Raw genomic sequence first — 22792 nt, 5'->3', positions numbered from 1 at the left:
AAATTCATTTGTAGCAATATTTAATTGTACACATTGCTTGTCATATACAATCCTGAACCAATGAAACTCTCCTTACAGGTAACACACAGGCAAACTCTTGACTTCAATATTAACAGGCATATCATGCCAAATTCATCTCTGAAGAAAGAGCACCTACTATTGACCTGGAGACTATGGTTACTGTTTTTGTGCCTGTAACCAGGTTCTAAAGTGCTCGATTTGAGCTGTGACGCTACTCTTCGCCGTGCCACCAGGTGCGCTGTACTGTTCAACGCTTCTGATGTAGTCCCACACTAAAGAAACATCCTTGTCAAACAAAGGGCTGGAAAGAAAGAGAGAAACAAATAATGAAGTAAATAAAGATAAAAAGCATTTCAAATACTTCTATATGGCATTATTGTTTGAATGAACCTGCTGACCTGACTGTTTGAAGGTCCTCTACAGTGAGATTATACAGACTGACGTTCTTAGTCTCTGCGATATAGACAGCTTTTCCAGCACAACTGTGGGCGTCTCTGAAAGGCATCTTTGATATATATGTATATATCAGATTTTATTCAGCTTAATTGAAATGGAAAAGCTATATACTATAAGTAGATTAACTGATTGACTCACTCCCTTTCTGACCAGGTAGTAGGCAAGATCAGTGGCCAGCATATCTGGGCTAAGGGCTGATTCCATCTTTACTTGATTGACCTGGGGAATGGAAAAGTATGTGTGTGGGGGATTGGTTTACACCAAAATTTAATTCTGTCATAAATTACTCTCCCTTGTGTCGTTCCAAACTTGTAAAAGACTTTTGTTCATCTTCACAGCCCAAATGGAGAGCTCTTTGATGCAAAAGAGATTTCGGTCCCTCTGTTGACAATCTACAGAACTATGACTTTGACGCTTCAAAAAGTTCATAAAGAGAGATCATAAGGTGAATTGAGTTGTGTAGTCCAAATTTTATGAACAGACACGATCGCTTTATCTGATGAACAGATTAAATTTTAGGCCTTTATTCACATACAGTATATAAACATTCATCAACACACACATCATATGTGGTAAACGGAAGCTCAAGCACGTTCACTTGACGCAGGAGAACCAATGAGGTTCATTCTCGTGTTACGCAGTTCATTTGCGCTTCCGCAAGAACCAATGATGTTCATTACGTCATATTAATACGTAAACACAAAATGTTATATACACACACATTTCATTTGAAAAAAATAAAATAAAATAATAATAATTGCATTTTAAATTGCGATTATAAAGCGATTGTGTCTCATTCGTCTAAAGATCTTCATTTGTCTAAAGATGAATCAATGTATGGATTTGGAATAACATGAAGGTGAGTAATTAGTGACAAATTTTACATTTTGGGCAAACTATCCCTTTAATATCTATCACTCAAGAAATAAAACAACAGTTCCTAATATTGCTCAACAGACAATATTTTTGCACAACATTTTCCCATATTATTCAGCATTTCTACTACTGGCTAATTATCTAACAGTTTTGTTCTTAATTGCTACTGTCCATTAGCCTGACAAGCCAGACCCACATGAAGATGTTTGGTCTGGAAACTCACCATTGGCAGGGCTCAATCCCAGGGGTGGGACAAAAGGTTGTCTTTCAAACTCCCTCTGCATGCAATAGGACAGCGATACAACAAACCAGAGCTCGTGAAGCGGAGCTGATAGATTAAACCTTCGCTGTATCCAGTCGGCAAAACTCCGAACACATCTTCCCTTTTTAAGAATGACTTCAGTGCCGTTCTTTGTTCTTTTCTCAGAGAAAAGCTTAACTCCAAGTCTTCCAGATTCACGGTCAAAGCTGATTCGAAAGACCGCCGTTCGCCAGTTTCTGTGTTTACTAAAAGCACTCAAACGCTAGCCTGACAAGCCAGACCCACATCAAGATGTTTGGTCTGGAAACTCACCATTGGCAGGGCTCAATCCGAGGGGCGGGATAAACGGTTGTCTTTCAAACTCCCTCTGCACACGATAGGATAGAGCTACACCAACCAGAGCAACGAAGGTGAAGCAGAGCTCGTTGATAGATTAAACATTTGCTGTATCCGAAACTCCAAAACACTCTAAACACATCTTCCCTTCTTAAGAATGACTTCAGTGCCGTTCTTTGTTCTTTTCTTAGAGAAAAGCTTAATTCCAAGTCTTCCAGAGTCGCGGTCAAAGCTTATTCGATGACCGCCGTTCGCCAGTTTCTGTGTTTACTAGAAGCACGCAAGCGCAACTCTGCCGTCATTATGTTAAGCCCCGCCCACCGACTCTATACACGATGTGATTGGACAAGAGTTTAGCGTTTACAGCTCAGATGGGTATTGAGAGTTACTAGACGACACTCGCAGCGGCAGATTAGATTTGCTGCCGCTAGGGTGCGTCTAGATTTCTAGGCTACGCAAGCGCAACTCTGCTGTCATTATATTAAGCCCCGGCCACCGACTCTATACACAATGTGATTGGCCCGACCAAAGTTTGGTTTTTACAGCTCAAAACTGAGAGTTTCTAGACGACACTTGCGGCAGATTAGATTTGCTGCCGCTAGGGTGGATCTAGATTTCTAGGCTAACTGTCCATGACAAAGCAACATGTAGTATATTACAGTTTACGTGGGGGAGAGGACGCTGGCGTTGTCTGTTCGCCGCTTCTCCACCCACAACAAATCATGTTAATGTACTATTAGATTTAGATTTTATTTTATTTCCGTATGTTTGTGACTAGTCTAACAGTCAGAGCTACAATTGGGACTGTTGCTGATTGCTGGCAGCCACTGAGAGGTCGTTGTTCGTCGTTTCGCCGTTTTCCACCGCTTCTTTAATGTTTATGTTTGAATTGCTGCGGTTGGTTTCTGGTTTGGAGGACATTTGATGTTTCTCGCCGCGGCTGCTCACTGGTGGTCTCCCTTGGGCTTAAGCTGCATGGTGGCTGAAGTTTGCACCGGGCTAGCGTCATCCGAGCTCTCGTCGTCGGCGTCCGGCATGATGTTGGGATGTTCTGCTTCTCGGCTGCGCCGCTGTTCCGTCCTGCATTGCGACCGTGGAGCGGCTTGGACATCTGCGCCAGCCCCGGTGTGTCCACAGAAGTGCCCGGAGGAATGTTCTGCCTCCTGCATGGTGCTGCAGCGGTCCCCGTCGTTTGAATCATCATGAAGAAGACCCATCATCTGGTCTTCAGCTGTCGTGCTCGGCGATGTCATCGGGACACTGCCGCTGGGAGAAATCTTAAACATGGAGTGGACCACAGTGTGCTGCGGAGCTTACAGAGACTTCCACCATCAGCTGTTTTCTGTCCACCATCAGCTCTGTTTCTGTTCTGTTTTCTGTGTTGGTTGATTGTTTGTAGTATTCTATATTTTTACTTGTTATTCATTTTTGGTTGTTATTCCCCCCCCCCCCCCCCCCCCTTGTTGCACTTTGAGATTCTTCGGAATGAAAAGTGCATTATAAATAAAATCTATTATTATTATATCCCATCTCTCACCTTTAGAGTTGAGATGACGCCAGTCGCCACCTGTAGCACAGCATCTAATGTATCATATGTGTCAAACATGGCCTCCTTATCCTCCTGCAGTGATAAAACATATAATCAGAGGACAGTTGAAAGCAAAATAATCACATTCTTTGGCTATTATGGACATACCTGTAGGTCTTTGTTGTATGTGCTGGGTAAGCCTTTGAGGGTCATCAGAAACCCTGCACACTGTATTACAATGAAATTTAAATTAGATAAACCCTGACAGTTTGAAAAATTGTTAATCATAAATTTGAGTGAATTAGTGTTATAAAAATTCTGTCCGATAAGCTAATAATTAATTTCATGCCCATAACAATATTCGAATATTTGTATTATTAAATATGATCCCTTTTGAAGTTAATTTAGGCAAAACATTATAATGTATGAAAGATGAATAATAAGTCTCACTTGTATTGATTTTGCACTTACAAAATATAAGTACAATGTACAGTGTTCATATTGTTTTGCAAAACTTCTATTGAGGTGGGATACGGGTAAGCTTAGAGACAGGTTTACTGGTATGGCTATGTTTAACTGTATGTTATAGTGTAAGGGAAGGGTCAACTGTTTAATAATAGATTATAAAAATCAATTACAGCTGTAATTCCATGCAGGTATTTTTAAAAATGTACGTATATACATGTATAATATACATAATAAGTGCATTGTACCAAATGAGTAATTTGAATATTAGTGCATAGTAGTTAAAATAAAGATACCCAAATAATCATTTTGAGATTTTCTAAAGATGACATTTAACAATATTATTAAATGATTTATGTTTTTAAAGATTAAGTGAGAGTTTAATGACAGTGAAGGTAATCGAAATGTATAATAGGAGAAATAAGCATACGCCATAACATATACATTATCTGAGAACCAGATGGTACCATTATGTAGCCTGTTTGTGCGTCCCTAAATTAATAATTACATTAAATTGACAGCCCTTCTCCTAATTGCTAAATTTCCCATAGACTGACCTTAATCATAAGGGCAGTTATTTTAATGACGTGATTATCTCTGTAGGCCAGTATTCATGTTTCATGTTGGCTTCATTAGTCAGTGTTTTATCTTACTCTGCCGAACACTCGTCCTGCTTTGCTGCGGATGAGCTCCAGGCTGTCTGCGTTCTTCTTCTGAGGCATTAAACTGCTCCCAGTGCTGCTCTTGCAAACAACACAACAGCTCTGATTAACTACACACACTAGGCCCACATACAAAGCAGAAGTGGATTGAATCCCTCAGTATACATCAGCCAGCTCGTGTTCAGTTTCAGTGTCCCAAGGCTACTTGGCAATGAGCTGTTTGCTGGCCTGTCGTTGGTTTTCACTTATGTCAATAGCTTTATATGCGTTCTTATGGGTGAACCCTTCTTTCTTTTACGTCTCTCTACAAAGGACTTCAGCAGATCGTTTCTTCAACTCAAGGGCTTTGTCTACCTTTCCTGTGGTTACCTGTTACTCGACCAGCTTCATCTTCGTCTGTTTAGAAATGTTCACCCATATGCAAAAAATCTGGGTGTATTTTACAAGTGTATAAGTTGACAAGGGATAGTTGTGAAAAAATGTTTATGTTTCAAAAGTTTATCGGCCTACCCCCAGTGCATCCAAGATGTAGGTTTCTTTGTTTCTTCAGTAGAACACAAATGACGTTTTTTAACTTCAACCATTGCAGTGTGCCATTCATATAATGCATGCGAATGGGTAACAATTCTATGGCAGTAAAAAAAAAAAAACATCCTTGGACAACATGCACAAAAACCCTGCTGCTCGTGAAAATACATTAATGTTTTAAGACACAAACTGACGTTTTTTTTTTTACCTCATATCCAGACGAAATCTCATCTAGTTTTACCATTCTATTACTTCCGTCTGGCAAGGTCAAACTTTTGTGCATGTTCTCCAAGCATATATATTTTTTAACTCTCATAGAGTTATTACCCATTCACATGCATTATGACTAGGAGACTGCAATGGTTGGAATAAAAAAATCTTAATTTTTGTTCTACTGAAGAAACAAAGACACCTACATTTTGGGTGCAGTGGGGGTAAGCAGGTAAACATTGCATTTTCATTTTTAGGTGAACTTTCCCTTAAATGCTGTGGTGAAAACTATTGAAACCTGAACTGGTGAAAATTGCTAAGATAAAACCTATGCTCTCATCTAGATATCTGGAGTTGATCATCCATGCTTTTATATCATCCAAACTATACTATGTAATGTTGTGTATTTAGGACTCTCCCAGGCACTGATGAATCGATTGCGGCTGGTTCAAAACGCCGCTGCTAGACTATTGACTGGTATGAGAAAAAGGCACAGAATCGCTGATTTTAACTTCCCTTCAATGGTTACCTATCAGATATTGGATCGACTTCAAGGCCCCATGAATAATTTTTCTTTACATTTTAACTGCTCTCGCTCCCTCTTATCTGTCAGATCTTGTTATTCTACACCAGCCGGTAAAAAATTTGAGATCGTCCGATAAATTTGCTTTACCTAAAAGCCCAGACTCAAACAAACAGCCATTGCCGTAGCAGTTTATAGAATAACTAACCATTCTCCTCCATCTGCTCTGCCTCTACTTTGGATGCCTTTAAAATGGCTTTGAAGAAGTACTTTTACATCTTGGCTTTTGAGTCTGACCCAGGAAATAAATAAATATGAGCCTTTTATGTTGTTGTGTTAGTATTGTCTTTGTTTGGTTTTCTTGATTGTTATGTACAGCACTTTTGGCAGAAAATAAGAAAAGAAATTAAACTAAACTGTGTTGCATGTCATCCCCCCCGTTAAGACAACCCGTTTGAATCCTACACTCAGCTTTACCTAACATGGTATTGGTCTTAATAAATAGGTAATAATTATTTCTGAGCGAGCATTTACTAGTTAACTAAGGTCAGTACCAGTGGAGCAGCCAGCTTATGGTTAATAAAGATAAATCAGTTAATGTTAACAGACTGAACATTTCACAGGCCATAAAGAATTATAGTAGAAGAAAATTGATTTGCTCTAACAACGGAAAGTTTGTAATGACAGGAACAGGAACACGTACATGCACACTCACTGACATTTTGCAACTTTACTATAAAAGTCATCTGAATAAAGACTCATTAATTTGCAATTCTGCCTAAAGCACAAGCCACCAGCTCCTGCAGTTTCATGATGAAAATGTTCGTACGTGGCAAGTGAGGTAAAAATAACGCAGAACATGTAAGGAGAAATGCTGTTAACCCAGGGGCTTCAAATTAATGATCTCTGTCTGCTGACATTATGGGGTGTTATGGGCCCTACACACAAGACAAACTCTTGAGGTCAAACCATTAGGCAAAATGTTGTAAGTTAATAAGACAAAAAAGAAGCTTTGCACTTGATGGCTAAGTACGTCAAATTCAGTCTTTTATGTTCACGAAGGTTGGAAAAACTTAGGGGGGGGGGGATGCTGTTTCATGCATACTGAGCTTTTTACACTGTTAAAGACTTGGATTCCCATCCTAAACGTGGACAAAGTTTCAAACACTAAGTTGGACATTTGATGGAGTATTTTGAACCGATTTGAACGCAGAAATGATGAGAAGCCTCACATCACGCTTCGGTCGTGTCGCAATAGTGGATCTCCACGGTCTCTGCTGTCAAAGGACTTCACCAAATCAACAAGAAGCGTGTTTTTGACGGAGCGGTCCCAGCGATAAAGGTTCGGTCCTGCTTTGGAAACAGGCGGTGAGTAAAACTGCTTCAAATGTCTGTTGTTGGCTATCGTCGCGTAAGTAAACATCAGTAAACAACACGATCGTGTATAATGTTAGTGAATTTATCAATGGAGCATGCAATGTATGGTGTGTGTTTAAATACATTTGTTTAGATGACTAATTTGTCAGTTTGTTTATTGTAAAACCACCCAAACATCAACCTAGGCTAGGGGACGTTCTCACAAAGTGTGCTTCTTCATTCAAATGTGCTAATGTTACTCCATTGTTTTTTTATACACTATCTGACGTGCAAAACCGTTTGGCTTGCTACTGCTAAGGTTTAGTCGCATACAATAGTCCATAAACCAAATCATGTCATCATATACCACGAGTAAACCCACTCAAATGTTGACAGGCCACTAAATACAGTACATACCACAGAGACGGACGTCCTGCTGCTGCTGTTTCTCCTGTTTAATTTATTTCAGCCTCCGGATCTGATTCTGGATCATATATGCATTAGTTGAATCTGATTGATAGCCAGGGTTTATTTAGGGTAACGTTTTCATCTCCATGCTTGAGGATGACAGCTTTCAGAAACTCTCGTGCAGTAGCTGCGCGCTCGTCATTCTTTAGCTTCGCCCACACGATACGCCTACAGCCGCTCGTTTTTTTTCCGGAAAGACTCGGTACAGCCTATCTTTCTTTTATAAATATAATAAAACTAAAGACTTCTCGGAGATATGGAGGATGCAATACCACTCTATAGGTGCTCAAGATTGACGTGAGGTTTTTGTTCCAGTTTTCCGAATTGTTAATTAGTTCTGTCATCCTTTGCCTGTTTTTTATGTTCACATATTGATTTGAGGTTTCAGTTCAGGTGTGTTTTGTTAATTATCTCATCAGCTCCTTGTTTCCCCTTGTGTATTTCAACCCTCAGTTTCAGTCTGTCCCCTGGGGTCCGCTCTTCATATGTTGCCAACTCAGTTAGCTGGATTTTGGATTGTTTGGTTCTTCGAAGCTCATCCTGGCACTTGCTGTCATTGCAACCGGTCTGTAAAATTAAAGCTGCTTGGGAGCAGACTTATTTCATGTAAACAGGATTCAATTTCATCTTTTTAAAGGAACTGTATGTAAGAAATGTATTTCAATGAATCATAAAATGGCCCTGATGTGTCACTAGACATTAAGATATCATGCTCATTTCAAATACTTATATCACTGACAACAGTGTTGCAGCCCTCAACTGATGTTGATGTTGTCATGTTGTGTTTTGGCCTGATGCTCCACCCTCCACCTATCTACCAATCACAAAGTCAGTAGTGTTTTGGCATCCGGGTTGCCAGCTCTGCTCTAGTTACCACAGCTGCAGCTACAAACGTTAAAATAATCATTTTAAATAATAACAACAATAATAATGTAAAAATGTATTTGAAAATAATATTATAATGTTGTATATAATACTACAGACACAGCTACTTCATTGAGAGATTTATTTTGATAGAATAATTACTTTATAGTTGTATTAAGAGTCTTACACACACATGCTGTGTAGTTAATCTGAGATTTATTTTAATTAATTTGTCAAGTTTTTTGCCAGGTGGCTTTTTTTTTTAATTACATGATGTCAATTAAAGACATTGCTGTCTTGCTGCCAGCCAATTGCTGCATTGCTGATTGTGGTTTTCAAGTTTTGCTGCATCTGCCCTCTTCAGGGAACACAGGAACGCCCAGTAGTCTCAGACAATTTAATCTACATATTTTAATCCTGTCCACAAATTTGTTTAGAAGTTATCACTATTAAAAGATCTGGGATCTATTAAATCATCTAAGATGTATTAAAGGTCCCGTTCTTCGCGTGTTTTTGAAGCTTTGATTATGTTTACAGTGTGCAATATAACATGAGTTCATGTTTCAAGTGTACAAAACACAGTATTTTTCACACAATTTACTTATCTGTACAGCGCTGTTTTCTCTGTCCTAAAAATGGCCTGATGATTTCCTTGTTCTATGAAGTCCCTCCTTCAGAAACACGTAACGAGTTCTGATTGGGCCAGCGCTTCCCGTGTTGTGATTGGACAGCAGCTTAGCACACTTTGCCCGAAAAGGTCCCGCCTCTTACCATAACGAGCAACAAGACCACGCCCCCTATTTTGCGTGTACTTGTGGGTGGAGGGTTAGTCAACAAATGGTTCTAGTGACGTCATTACATCCCTGCACTTCCTGCTGTAGTCCAAACCGGCCGTTCGCTGTAGGCTTTGAAAGGGAACTTCTGTTCATTAAAATATCTCGCTTGGCATTGAACTTTGAGCTTTATAATTTTACAGGTATTATTTATGGTCTAACAGCAACATTACACACTAACTAAAGTTTGAAAGATGGAATCGCGAAGAACGGGACCTTTTAGCGTACAAAGAACGGATCCCTATCCTGCAATGTTTTTGTTTAACATCAGGTTGTATGTGGTTGTGTTTCTTTTTCCTGTAGTAAAGACCTGTAGTAAAGTCTCAAATCCCTTGTCTTCATTATCTATATACCACAGCAACCCATGACAGATCCTTCAGAAATCATTATAATATGTTGATTTGCTGTTCAAGAAACATGGGTCTTTTTGAATTGACTGACTGGACAGTACAGCACAGACAGGGATGGGACTGAAACATGACCAAGGTCAGATTTAAACCATGAGCCAAGAGCTCATACATGTCATGGGTGCATACACAGTTTTAAATCTTTTTTTATTCTTTTTTTTGGATTAACCACTGCTTCCCATTATGGATAATGTACTGTCCTCACCTGTACGCATCAGTCAGAGTGACGAAGGAGAATTCCTTGGTACTGTACAAAATCAGATCCTCTGCCATCTTGCTAAGGTGTGTGAGACACATTGATCCCCAGAAGAGAAACTCCACTGTCCAAAACCATACACAAACACATTCAGTTAAAGGGGTGGTTCCACCAAAAATGATATTCTATCATTTAGTCACCATGTTGTTCTACACCTGTAGGACTTTCTTTCTTCTGTGAAACATAAAATATATTTTAAAGGCGGCGACTAACCAAAGTTTTGGTGACCATTGACTTCTATTGTATGGACCGAAAAAATATATAATCTTTATGTTCCACATATAAATGAAAGTCATACATGTTTGGAACGACATGAGGGTCAGTAAATGATGACAGAATTTTCATTTTTGAGTAAACAATCTCTTTTATTGCAATGATGTCTTTAACTTATCATACTCTTTTTTTTGTTCTTTTTAAGCACGATCATACATACCAACAAAATCCCTCTGTCCAGTAGCATCCATGCTGTTAATACTGATCCTGTCAAAATTTAGCTCTGGGGAGTGATAAAATATATATATAAATCAGATGGAAACGTTCAAACAGGTCACTAGTTTCACCTGTATTACACACAAAGGATATATCACAAGAACATACTTTACGAATCATTAACTATATGGGAAAATACTTGAACTCGCATTAATATTTAATATGAAAACATAAATAACAGGAAAGCAAATTTACAAAATGATGTCAACCTTGACGAAGAAATTCTCTATCAATGTTGAAGGGATTCCCAGCAATTGCTCCACTGCAAGGCAAACATATACATCATATATACATCTCAAAAAGATCTATTTAATACAATAAAAATGTGAGCGAAGTATGTACACAGCAGATTTTGGTTTTGGTTTGAAATAAATAAATACTATTGGTTAGCAAGGATGCATTAAAAATGATCCTCTAAAGTTTCAGTATACATTTATAGGGATCCAAAAGATTAGCAACTCAAATAAAATACCTTTGAATGCTCATCAATGAATTCACATTATTTTTTAGCAAATTTTCCACAAAAATATAAAGCAACACAAGTGTTTTAACATCAATAATAATAAGAATTGTTTCTTGAGAACCAAATCTACATATATTTGCAGCTTTGGTGAGCAGAAGATACTTATTTTAGATACTGGGTGACAGATTTACTAACAGCTTGTGGCAGCGCAAACTATCTTTTGTCGTTAAAAAACTACTGCCAGGATTTACTAATAACGCATTGAAAAATTAGCACTGAAAAGGCGGGGACAGAGTTATTTTTGCAGCCGACTTTATTGCATATGCATTTTTAGGAGTTTCCTTTCAGATGCAAAATGTATGGGAGAAGAGTATTTAAATCAATCAAGTAAGGTGATTTACTAAGGTTTGCGCTAGTCAATTTACTTGTATTTGTGCCATTATTTATAGCTCAAAAAAAGCATATCTTAAACCAGATGATAATTTGCACTACTCTTGATAGATTGCATTGGTCATAATGGAAATTATTCAGCTGCATCTGTGTTCTTTAATTTGCACATCGTCAGTAGATCAAGCATAGAACTTTCCACTCACTTCGGCGCTTTATTGGAATTGCGCTCTCACGCCCCTTACTGTTTATTACAATATTACAGTAGTGTATTTACACCAAACTAACCTTCCTAGGGGCATCACATTAACACGTTTTCTGATGTCCTCCAGCCGCTCAACATCCCTGCTTAGAGCCACTGCATGACTATGAGAAATGATGACAACATTAAACAATTGTGACCAGAAGTCCATATTATACAAGGGCATGACCAGTGTTGGGAATGCATTACAATATTGTTACTCCCTAAAGAAAGTAACTAATTCCAATACTTACTTTTTTGTGGAAAGTAATGAGTTAAATTATTTGTGTACCACTTTTTTCTGCTAGACTGGGCTTGCTTGTTTGATTTTTTTTTTTTTTTTTTGTGAATGTCCCTCCATTCAGAAAATGCTAATTTATGCCTGTACAGTAGAGGGTGCAGTTCACAAACTTTTCAGATGTGTTCAGTTATGCGTTATTTTACTAGTTCTGTCAGGTCTATTAAGTCAAGAACAAAATAAAAATGAATTTTTGAATAAATTCCAATTCAAGTTGATAATTATTAATTGAATGTTTTGGCGGTATGGCTCTGTTCAGGGAGTCCTCTGACCTTTCTTGAGCACCATGAAATAGCAGAGAGTCAGAGGACAGCAGCAGCATTAGGGAACGCTCGCACAGTTTAGGGCTGTGAGAGCTGAACTATTTCCCCAATGAACAGAGCAGCAACGATGACAAAGTAAAATGCCACATTATACACTGGGGAGCTGGGGAGGTGGTGGGCAGTGAAGAGCTAGAAACAGCAGTTTAGGAGCGAACTGAATCTGTTTGAAGATGCGCGCTGTTTATATCGTGGCCGTTAGCAGCGAGGGGAGTTTGAACAGCTGATGCACTGATGCAAAACAGCCGATGCATCTCAGCGGAGCAGATTATGGAACTCACGTGACTTGTAATGTATTATGCCCAACACTGGTTACTGGTTATGTTGCCTTGAGTAGAACATAATTAAAGGGATAGTTCAGCCAAACATAAAAATTCTGTCATCATTTATTCACCCTCAAGTACCAAACCTGTATGAATTTCTTTCTTCTGCTGAACACAAAAGAAGATATTTTGAAGAATGTCAGTAACCAAGAGTTGATGGACCCCATTGCCTGCCATAGTATTTTTTCTCCATGATAATGAAGTCAACTGTTAGCCACTGGTTACGAATATTCTTCTAAATACTATCCCTTTAAGACTGAATTCTTTTTTGAAATGCACCTGAGAATCCAGTGACTCCATCTGATTGGCTGGGCCCTCTGCATGTGAGTGTATCCAGGGCAAAGGATGTCAATTTCTCTGATTGGAAAAAGGAAGATAGTTTGCTGTGTGTGTTTGGTAATTGTACATTAGTCAGATCTCTACAGGTCTAGATTACTGGGCATTCTTACGCTGCAGCTCTTTCCACCATAGTGTTGATGAGCTGCAAAGCTAGCCCCTTCAGAGTAGTAATAGCGTCCCGTAGCCAGAGCCGCATATCCGTTGCAACCTATATCCAACAAATAAAATCTGTTCAGTCAACAAGATATGCCACGCCTGCATAGGAAATATCATGTGACCAAATTCGTCCAAACCAAACCTGATCATTTCTGCTCCTGCCTGTGTGAAGCTTTCCAGCTGCATCACCAATAAATTCCTTTAAAAGAAGACATGAATATTGACTGACATTTTGGATCCTGTCATAAAACAGAATTTTAAACTAGACCTCATGGTGTGGTGATCAATGAAAGTAGAAGGACTGAGGAGAGTGTCGTTGTTGTTGTTTTTTACCTTCAGCCTGCGTTCATTGGCTGTGTGAATATCCTCGTCTCCTGCTTTGATCTTGAACTCGCCTTTGGACCACTCATCAAAAACCTGATAAAGAGTAAAGATATATCTTGACAATGAAGTAAAATGTGTGATAACTCTTTTTAATTTCTTATCATTAGTTTTTTTTACTGAAATGTACTATATTTCTGTCATATGTTGACAACTCTCGGGAAGATTGACATGGTAATATTAAAAGTGCTGTATATTAACTGTAGTTTTTGACCATACTAAAGCATAAAAATACCTTAATGTTTGCAGATATTAAGGAAACATGCTAAGTTCACATACTCGGTTCTCCGAAAAACCAAGCTACAGCCAATTATTTTACTTTGAAATGTGCTTTCCGTGTCTGAATTTCTGTTTTTGTTTTGGTCTGTGCAATAACACATGTTGCCAATTTACCCAATAGTATTTCCACAGGTTGCCAGTTGGAGGAAAACACAGTGTATTGCTGCTAAGGAAGCCAGGAAACAAACTGCATCAGAGATCGCAGATTCTACCTGACCTAAAAACCCTCGGCATCCATCTAAAAATCTCAATGAACAGATGCACATTAAAACATGGAAAAAGAAACTCATCAACAGTGTGTAAGTCTCTTCACCTTCTATTTCTCTCTCATCTGTACTCATTTCTGTTGCTTATCCCCAAACTGGCAACCTGCATAAGCATCAAATTTGAGGAGGAGAGAACGGGGCAAACAATATTTTGAATTTCCCATTTCAACCCATTTCAACCACTAGCTGTCATTTCAACCGCTAGCTACCATTAGCACATTTAATGTATTTGGTCTTGGCGGAATAGCTGATGCAGGGCTGCGCATGTTGTGTATCAAACACAAGCTCGACATTGAGACAATGTTCTTAATGCCAAAGTGATAGACATCCATTAGCCCATCACTCAGGACAAGCGCCATGGCTTTTTAAGCCTCCTCTTTTTTGTGCACAGCATGTTGGGGAGAAGGAAGAAATCAGATGTTGATGTTTCACCTAAATGCACAGAGAGGTATGTGGCAAAGGATTTAAAGTCCTGCTCAAAAATATGTTTGGTTTGTTGGCTACATAATAGCCTATTCAACTGCCCACACTCCTGGAATGTACCATTTATGACAATATGGAAGACATCCCTACTCCGGCAGCAGCTGCCTGTCCCCCGTCACATTAAGTCCATAGTTCATGAGATACCATCTCTTGATGAAAATGCTGAAATCCTGTTAAGCAGGGACTTACTAAGAGTGACTCATAGACTCATACAGCATTCACACAAAAACTGTACTTGGGCTTGCTAATAATAGGTGATATTATGGTAATGTGACTCTAGTGCCAAGTTTTAATGATATTTCACACAATGATGTGTTAGGTGTTCTTTTGAAACTTAGGAAAACCCAGTAGCGATTACAGCGAATATTCAGCAGTATTCCACGGCTTCCTCATCCATGATTATAGAGATTTTCTGAGGTTTCTGTGGTATCGAGACAATGATCCAACAAAAGTTGTCAACTACAGGATGAGAGTGCATGTGTTTGGGAAATAGCCTTTCGATCCTGGTTTTCTTGGCAACGATACTTATAGAAGAAGGATTTTTTTCTTTTCAGATGCTTCTGTTAAAGGAAGTGTATGCAAGATTGTGGCCAAAACTGGTACTGCAGGTGTATCCTTTCTCCTCCTCTCTCCTGACTAGAGGTTGGCAGATTGGCTGCAAGATCCAGCAGGAACGTTTGTAGCTGTAGCTGTGGACTTTGTGATTGGTAGATAGGTGGAGGGTGGAGCTTCAGGCCAAAACAAAACATGTCAACATCAACATCCGTTGAGAACTTTAACAACAACTTTTAAATGACAATATCCTGGCCGGACTACTGTTGTCAGTGATATAAGTATTTGAAATTAACATGATTTCTTAATGTCTAGTGACATATCAGGGCCATTTTATGATTCATTGAAATACATTTCTTACATACAGTTTCTTTAAGGTCATTTCGGCACTTCTCAGAGACGTGGGATTTGCACTGGGAAAGTTGAGACTAGACCCTCCGCCTTATTTTACCATTCCAAGGCTGGAAATGTGCACAGCGGTGATTCAGAAATAGAGGTAAAATTTGAGTAAATCACTTCTACATGGATAGCCAAGTTGACCTGGGTTAAATTAATAACCAGTCTCAATGCTTATTGATATTTTGATACATAATTAATGGAGTACAGAGAATCAGGCAAACTACTGAACTTGTTCAGTGCCATTATGTGCTATCAGAAGAAAAGCACGCTTAGTTTCCGCTCCCAAGCTCTTCACTACCACATGGCTTACACGACCCCATTTTCTTAATGGCAGTTCAAACCGATGGGAGCATTTTTCCAGATGTAAATCTGCAGTCATGGCTGTAGCTCACCATACTGCTTACAGTTTTGCTCATTCAATAAAAGTAGGAGATTGTGCTAGTTGGCACAAAAAGGGGATCGCCATGGACTCTCTGAAAAGAGCAGATAAGGAAATGATCAGAATGTGCCGCAGGAAGTTTATTCAGAGGAATTCAAGTGCATACTAATACACTATAACCTTTTCGAACAAAGCCCAATTGTAAAGCTGAATCCTACCATTGACAGTAATGGTCTATTATGAGTTGAAGGACGAATTCACCATGCAAGTCCAATGGGTTACCTGTAGGAAACTTAGGAAAGTAAAGGAGCAACAAATGTGTGATCTGACTCCAAATAGACCCTCTTTTCCTTCCTTCAATGAATATGGTCCATGGTAAGAGTCAGCAAGGCGTACACAAGGAGGTTGTGTAAACAGTAAAAGATGAGCAGTTGTTTACTTGCTTACATTGCTGTTTACTAGCTTACATATGAGGGCGGTTGTGGTGGATGAAAAGTGTTTTTCAAGCTTCATTAATGCACTGAGATGCTTCTTTTAATTGCGTGGTCCAGCCAAACACTCCTCACATGTGAGAGTGCATGATTTGAGTAGCATGTCGCATTTTGCAGGGGATGTTGTTACAGACCAGTAGAGCACGACTTACTCATGAAGTGCTAACTACACTTTTAGCTGATGTCACGGCCATAATGAATGCATGCCCTTTAATCTCTCGCCTCATCTGATCCTAAACACCCCTCTGTGCTGTTAACCCAAAAGGGGCACACATTCCTCTCCTAACATTGACATCAATGGAAAAGATATACTGAAATACCAGTAGAAACATGTTGCTGGCTGATGAATTCTGGTATCAATGGAGTAAGGAGTGTCTGTGTACTCTGCAATGTCGTCAGAAAAGGCCATGTAAAGAACCCAACATTAAAGAAGGGAATGTTGTCCTTAAAGAGAACCAAGTCAGGAGGAACGAATGGCCTATGGGCATAATAGTGAAATGAATAGTGAAAGCAGCGAAGATGGGATGATAAGGAAAGTTGAAGTGAAAGTCGTCAAATAAACTCGAAGTCTCTGTGAAAGTCTCTGACAAATATTTACTACTGCCCATTCTCAGAATGGATCTTTTTAATTTTCTTAAACTAGGACTTATTAGAGTGTGGCCTCTTAAAGAGTTAGTTCACCCAAACCTTAAAATTATACCATCATTTATTCACCCTCAATTAAGCCCACAAAAAGCACATCCATCCATTATAAAACTAATCCACACAGCTCCATGGGGTTAATAAAAAGGCCTTCTGAAGCGAAGCAATGCGTTTTTGTAAGAAAAATAGCCTTATTTATAAATATGGCCCAGCCAATTATATGAGGTCGAGTGACCTCGTATGGCTATGTGTAGTATAGCAGGAAGATTAGAGTGTGACCTCATTAATAGGGGACAGCGAATCAGCCTGTAAGTCAGAATCTGTGTGCCTCATTGGAACAAAAGTGGGCGTTACTAAATTTGTGGGTGTTTTCAAACTGATGGGTGTTTATATAACATGCAATGAAAATTATCCCCTTCACCCGCCCCGACCCCACCGCTAAACCCCACCCACACTATGATGTGGGCAAATCAGGTACGGAGTGAAAAACTATGGCCTTGCCTAACTCCTATTACTATCCTGCAGAGACCTATACTTGGTGTCCCTATTCAAAGGTTACATCCTTCAAAGGACGCAAAAGTCGGAACAATCGTTGTTAAATGGGACAGTCTATGGAGTATTGTTCATGTCGCAAAGCAACTGTGACAACTGCCTTTGATTAGTGGTAGTGAGAGTTTTACTGGCCTTTTTTTGTCTGAAAATATATGTTTGATATTGTTTGGAACAGCATTTTTCTTCATGTGACAATGCTTAAAGGGATAGTTCACTCAAAAATGAAAATTCTGTCATCATTTACTCACCCTCATGCTGTTCCAAACCTGTATGAATTTAAGGGTAAGTAAATGATGACAATTTTATTTTTTTGGGTGATCTATCCCTTTAACATCCTTGATAATGTTTTTGCTTGTCAAGGCAATTGTGTTCACATGAATATGTGGATATAGTTTAAAAGTCTATGTATTTGTATTTTGAGTTTCACACCATTCATACAGAAAAGCACACTCAACATGACTTTGTGGTTCCAGGAATTATTGTGTAATACAAGTTTATTGAAGTTTAACTTGCTGGATAATTGGACTCAATGAGGCCAGTACAGTTACAGTAGAGTAATTGTTGGTCAAAACAATAAGTTAATATGTTTGTACATTACCTTTTAGATTTTTGCTATTATAATTGTTTTACTATTTAAATACCAGGCCATGTTTACATAATCAATTTCAAATGAAAATTGTGACAACTAGCCCCCGTTGTTGTCTGGTTGTTATGCTGTCAGAGCAAAATGCCACATGTTGAATGACTGTACAGCGTTGGTGAATTTTACAATAGGCATCAACAGCATTGTCACATGGCTATGTTGTGTGCACATGGAGATGACTGTGTCAGGGCATATTTTTGTCAGTGATGTATTAAGCATTGGTGTCGAACGGGGAATGGACTATGGTACAGTATCCTGGTAAATATTTACAAAGAAACACGAGGTACATGTATACCTATTTTAATGAGAAAGATGATATGTTAACACGCATATAACCTTAAAAAAAGCTATCAGACAGGTTTAAGATCAGGTATTGTGACGAATATATCATAATCACCTTGTCAAGGCCTGTAAGAATCTGTTCCATCTCGTTTTGGGTGACCAGACCTGCTTTCTGTAAGGCTTTGACATATGCTTTACTCCCTTTAATATCAGCCTCCCACATGCGCTGGTCGTACGCGATTGAAGCATTGAACTTTTCCATTATAGGGTCGGTGTTTCCCACAAAACGACCACCCCATAGTTTATTTCCCTGTTCAACACAAAACCAAGGACATAAACATTATAATGTTATACGTATACGGCAAGCCATGAGAGGTTTGGCAAGCCTGAGACACACAAAGAAACGCACTAAGGCGGACAAACTTTAGAAAGATGAGCCATCTTTACCTCTGAACTTGCCATTGTAACAGTCTCGACTTGACTCTCAAGCAGTCTTTATGTGAGATGAACAAAAGGAAAATTAAAGCTTATTAAAACAGAAAGAGGAAATTATAATTAAAGCATCAATTCAGTGCCGAATGCTTTCACCGATTCATTAGAATGACCTGCTGTAAGAGCCTGTACATCCAGCAGATTGCAACATTTCTTCCTCGTTTATTTTGGGAACGCGAAAGCTCCACCCATAAATGTGCAAATTAGGCGATCACGAGCCAACCAAAATCGTAAGCGCCATTTTTCGGGCACTGTAAATCACTCTGAAGAACCGCCTCCCTAAAGAGCTTGCATTTCCTGTTTGGAAAGGTAGATGGCGCTATGTCCCTGTGTCATTGATCCGAGAAGTTACACAAATAAGAATGAAGGAACTATAAGCTACTGTATAGCCTACATCATATAAATATACGATTGTATTTTTTTTTTAAATCATGCAAGTGCTCTGTTGTAGTTAATCTTTCCTTTATGTTTAATAACTTTCAAACGTAGCCACATTCTCTACACAAAATATGCTGATCCGGGATGATTCCATATTACCTTTTTTTTAATCAATGTTTTTCTATAGACTTTCTTCCACCGTATTTTAAAACCTTGCAATATCAGGATTTACTGATAGGTTTACATTTTGGGGTTTTGAGAGTTTTATTTTGTTGGGGGAATGTTATAGTCATTTTTTTAACAATTAAAAACAAACAAACAACAAAAACAGTAGCCTAGGCTATAGCTAATGTAATACTTGAAGGAATAGTTCACCTAAAAATTAAAACTCTGTCATCCTAGTATATGGATCAATGACATGACTTGTATTTTTTGTGTCCAAATGATTTATTTTTCTAAAATTAATTTTAATAAATACATGACATATCAAACTAATCTACTATAGCTCCTTTATAAGAAACCTTTTTCATTCTATTGAAATTCAATAGATTTTTTTGAGTTTTGGTGTTTGAAATTTAATTTGCCCAAATTTAATCTGCTTTCAAACATCTTGATGTGGGTCTGGCTTGTCAGGCTAGTCCGAACCTGCAACCAGAGAACAAAACTGCAAGGTAAAAAATTCTTAATCAAATAGTTTGGCATGGTTTTATGTTAAAGTCTCTATAAATAAGGGGGAATTGTGTATAAGTCCTATTTCAAAACTATTTTAATAATTAAAAAGCTTTTGTCCGAAAAATGTGACTTCTCCAAATGTCAGGGAGGGCGATTGACATAAAAATGCAATTTTATGCAATGTTTTTTAAGAAAACCATGTGACATCAAATAATATTACACAGAAGACCCCAGAGGACCAATTTGATGCAGTAAACTAGGTTAGTCACCCTCCCATAAATATTAGATAATTTGACATTTTTGAGTAATGGTTGATTCAACTTATCATGTCAGGCGGTATGGCCCCTGGAAAACTTTGAAAATGTGTTGTTATTATAAAAATGTGTATTTGATTTAAAAAAAAAAATATGTATAACCTTGAGCACATGGTCAAACATTTGTATTGGTGTCCAAATGAATGCCTATTAGATTTAAATCGAGTTTGAAATGTAAGGTGGTGCGACCAATATGTCAGGTATCGCGACCAGAATTACAGTTAAACGAACTGAAAAAAGTCATGTTAATTCATGTTTTTGAATATATTAAATACATTTTAATAAATATATATATTTTTATTTTATTTTATTATGGTATGGGTAACCATTTAAAGAGCACACTGTCCATCTAAAAATCATATTCTTCAAGAATATAAGACTATAACCAACACTGAAACAATTGCATATTGCATCTTTAAACTTTTTTCATTTGTTTTTGTAGATGCAATTATCAAGCAAGGAGAAAACAGCACGACAGAGAGCTCATTTAAAGGGGTGATGAATTGAGAAATAAGCTTTCCCTTGAGCTTTTGATACATAAAAGGTCATGGTAATATAAGAATATCCTTTAAGTTTCCGAGCTGAAAACTTCTTTGTTTGACAAAGAAAAGCTTTTATAGACACCAGGCCCAGCAAACTGTTTTGTGCTTCATCCTGACATCATCGACTCACGAAACACGCCTCTACAGAATAAGCACATCTGTGTGTGTGTGCGTGTGTGTGTGTGTGTGTGTGCGTGTGTGTGTGTGTGTGTGTGTGTGTGTGTGTGTGTGTGTGTGTGTGTGTGTGTGTGTGTGTGTGTGTGTGGTTTGCGCTTCTATCCACCGATTGGGCAGGCCAAGCAATACAGAAAAAAATATTTCAATCAATCATGGGTGGATGAGAAATAAATCATTGTGTTTGTTTGATATAGACGTTTATGAGCCCTGTGATTGAGAGAATCATTCTGGTTGCCGCTTTCAAAACAATCCCTCCCTCATGTGAACTGAACTGACAGGGGAGCTGAAGCTCATTAAATATGCTAATCTTATCCAATCCTAGCCATGGGCATTTACTTTCAAGTCTCCAGTGACACGCCCATCAAAACCCACCGTTTAGGAGAGAGCCTCAAAACCAGTGTAGAAAATAGCCTATTACTTATTAGTTATGATGTTTTTGAATGTAAAAACCACACAAATGTCATTAGTTTACCTCAGACAACAGTATAATTTTTTTTTTTTAAACGCCAGTTCATGACATCTTTAAAAAGTGATCCAGTTGCAAGGGCAGAGTACCTTGCCAAAAGAAAAGCAAGGTATTGTGTATATCTAGATAAATTACAACTTTAGTTAAGATGTTGTTTTGTGGTAATTACACAGTTATTACATGTTAATAATAGAAATGTTTTGAATTTCTTGTTCTAAAGAATCGATAACCAAAATGTTTTATCTTGACTTACTGTTAATAATGAGTCTATTTGAATGAACAGAAGATTTATAGATTATGGGCCTAATATTTGCACTATAGTTCCATATAAAAGATGTTCTCATTTATTAAATGTGTTCCTTGATGTTTTGTAAGTATTCTTTTGCACTTCTTGTTAATGAAATATTATTATATTACTGAGTTACATAAATTGGTCTGAGGATTAAAATAAAGGCAATTGAAAACAGAAAAAAATGCATTGACATTTTTACTTTAATCTTGTGAATAATAATCATTATTGATCACAACGTCAGTTGGTGCGACCGGTCATGGTCAGGTGGTGCAACATTTAAATATTTTCATTTAAATGTATCAATTCCCACTGCAATTGCAAAATAAAGGAAGAAATATAACTGTAAAACTTTATAAAACATATACAAATCATTTTAACAATTAAAAACAAAAATAAAAACTCCTTATCGAAAAATTGGTGTTTGAACACATAGAAAAGTAGCCATTTATATGAATTGGAATAAAAAGACAATAAATAAAGAAATGGAAGGAGAATTTACAATGCAATATGCATTTTAGACACTACAATGACTCATATTTACAAGTTCTCAGTAGTGCTAAGTACATTAAATGTATATTCATTTAAATGAATATGGTCGCACCGACTGACATTTTCTGGGTGGTAAAATCAGAAATCTTGTTAAATAATAAATTAATGCTTCCTAAAAAGCTGTAAAACCAATATGAATCAACATCAAACATTGGTCTGGACATAAAAATGCATTTTAAAACATTTAAAAAATAATAATAAAACAATTAAAAAAGGATCTTGAAAACCTTATTTGTCATTGACACTCAATTTGTTCCAACCAAACCTGTATGAGTTTCTATCTTCTGCTGATCACAAAAAAAGATATTTTGAAGAATGTTTACCAAAATAATTTTGGGGACCATTTCTTCCACCGCATTCCATTTTTCCATCCCATGAGAAAATAAATATCTTATTTTGTGTTCAGCAGAAGAAAGAAACTAATACATGTAAGGAACAACTTGGGGGTGGGTCAATAATGACATTTATTTATTTATTTTAGGTGAACTATTCCT

General features: G+C 37.8%; 1 protein-coding gene across 1 annotated transcript; it reads right to left on the bottom strand.

Moving 5' to 3' along the window:
• Nucleotides 1-3: 3 nt before the first annotated feature.
• On the bottom strand, nucleotides 4-19069 carry asl (argininosuccinate lyase). The gene is made up of 16 exons (XM_067424042.1): nucleotides 18864-19069; nucleotides 18532-18726; nucleotides 13401-13484; nucleotides 13210-13266; nucleotides 13022-13119; nucleotides 12852-12929; nucleotides 11679-11756; nucleotides 10750-10802; nucleotides 10485-10547; nucleotides 10001-10115; nucleotides 4598-4682; nucleotides 3648-3707; nucleotides 3489-3572; nucleotides 616-696; nucleotides 420-526; nucleotides 4-322 (listed from the first exon to the last, which is right to left on the bottom strand). Exons 1-16 carry the CDS (start codon nucleotides 18876-18878, stop codon nucleotides 178-180), a joined length of 1398 nt encoding a protein of 465 aa, XP_067280143.1. The 5' UTR covers nucleotides 18879-19069; the 3' UTR covers nucleotides 4-177.
• Between the last annotated feature and the right edge of the window lie 3723 nt (nucleotides 19070-22792).

Source organism: Pseudorasbora parva, chromosome 18 (assembly GCF_024679245.1).
Source record: "Pseudorasbora parva isolate DD20220531a chromosome 18, ASM2467924v1, whole genome shotgun sequence".
NCBI classification, from domain to species: domain Eukaryota; kingdom Metazoa; phylum Chordata; class Actinopteri; order Cypriniformes; family Gobionidae; genus Pseudorasbora; species Pseudorasbora parva.
The sequence above is the reverse complement of the archived record's forward strand: the minus strand, read 5'-3'. Positions and strand labels throughout refer to the sequence as shown.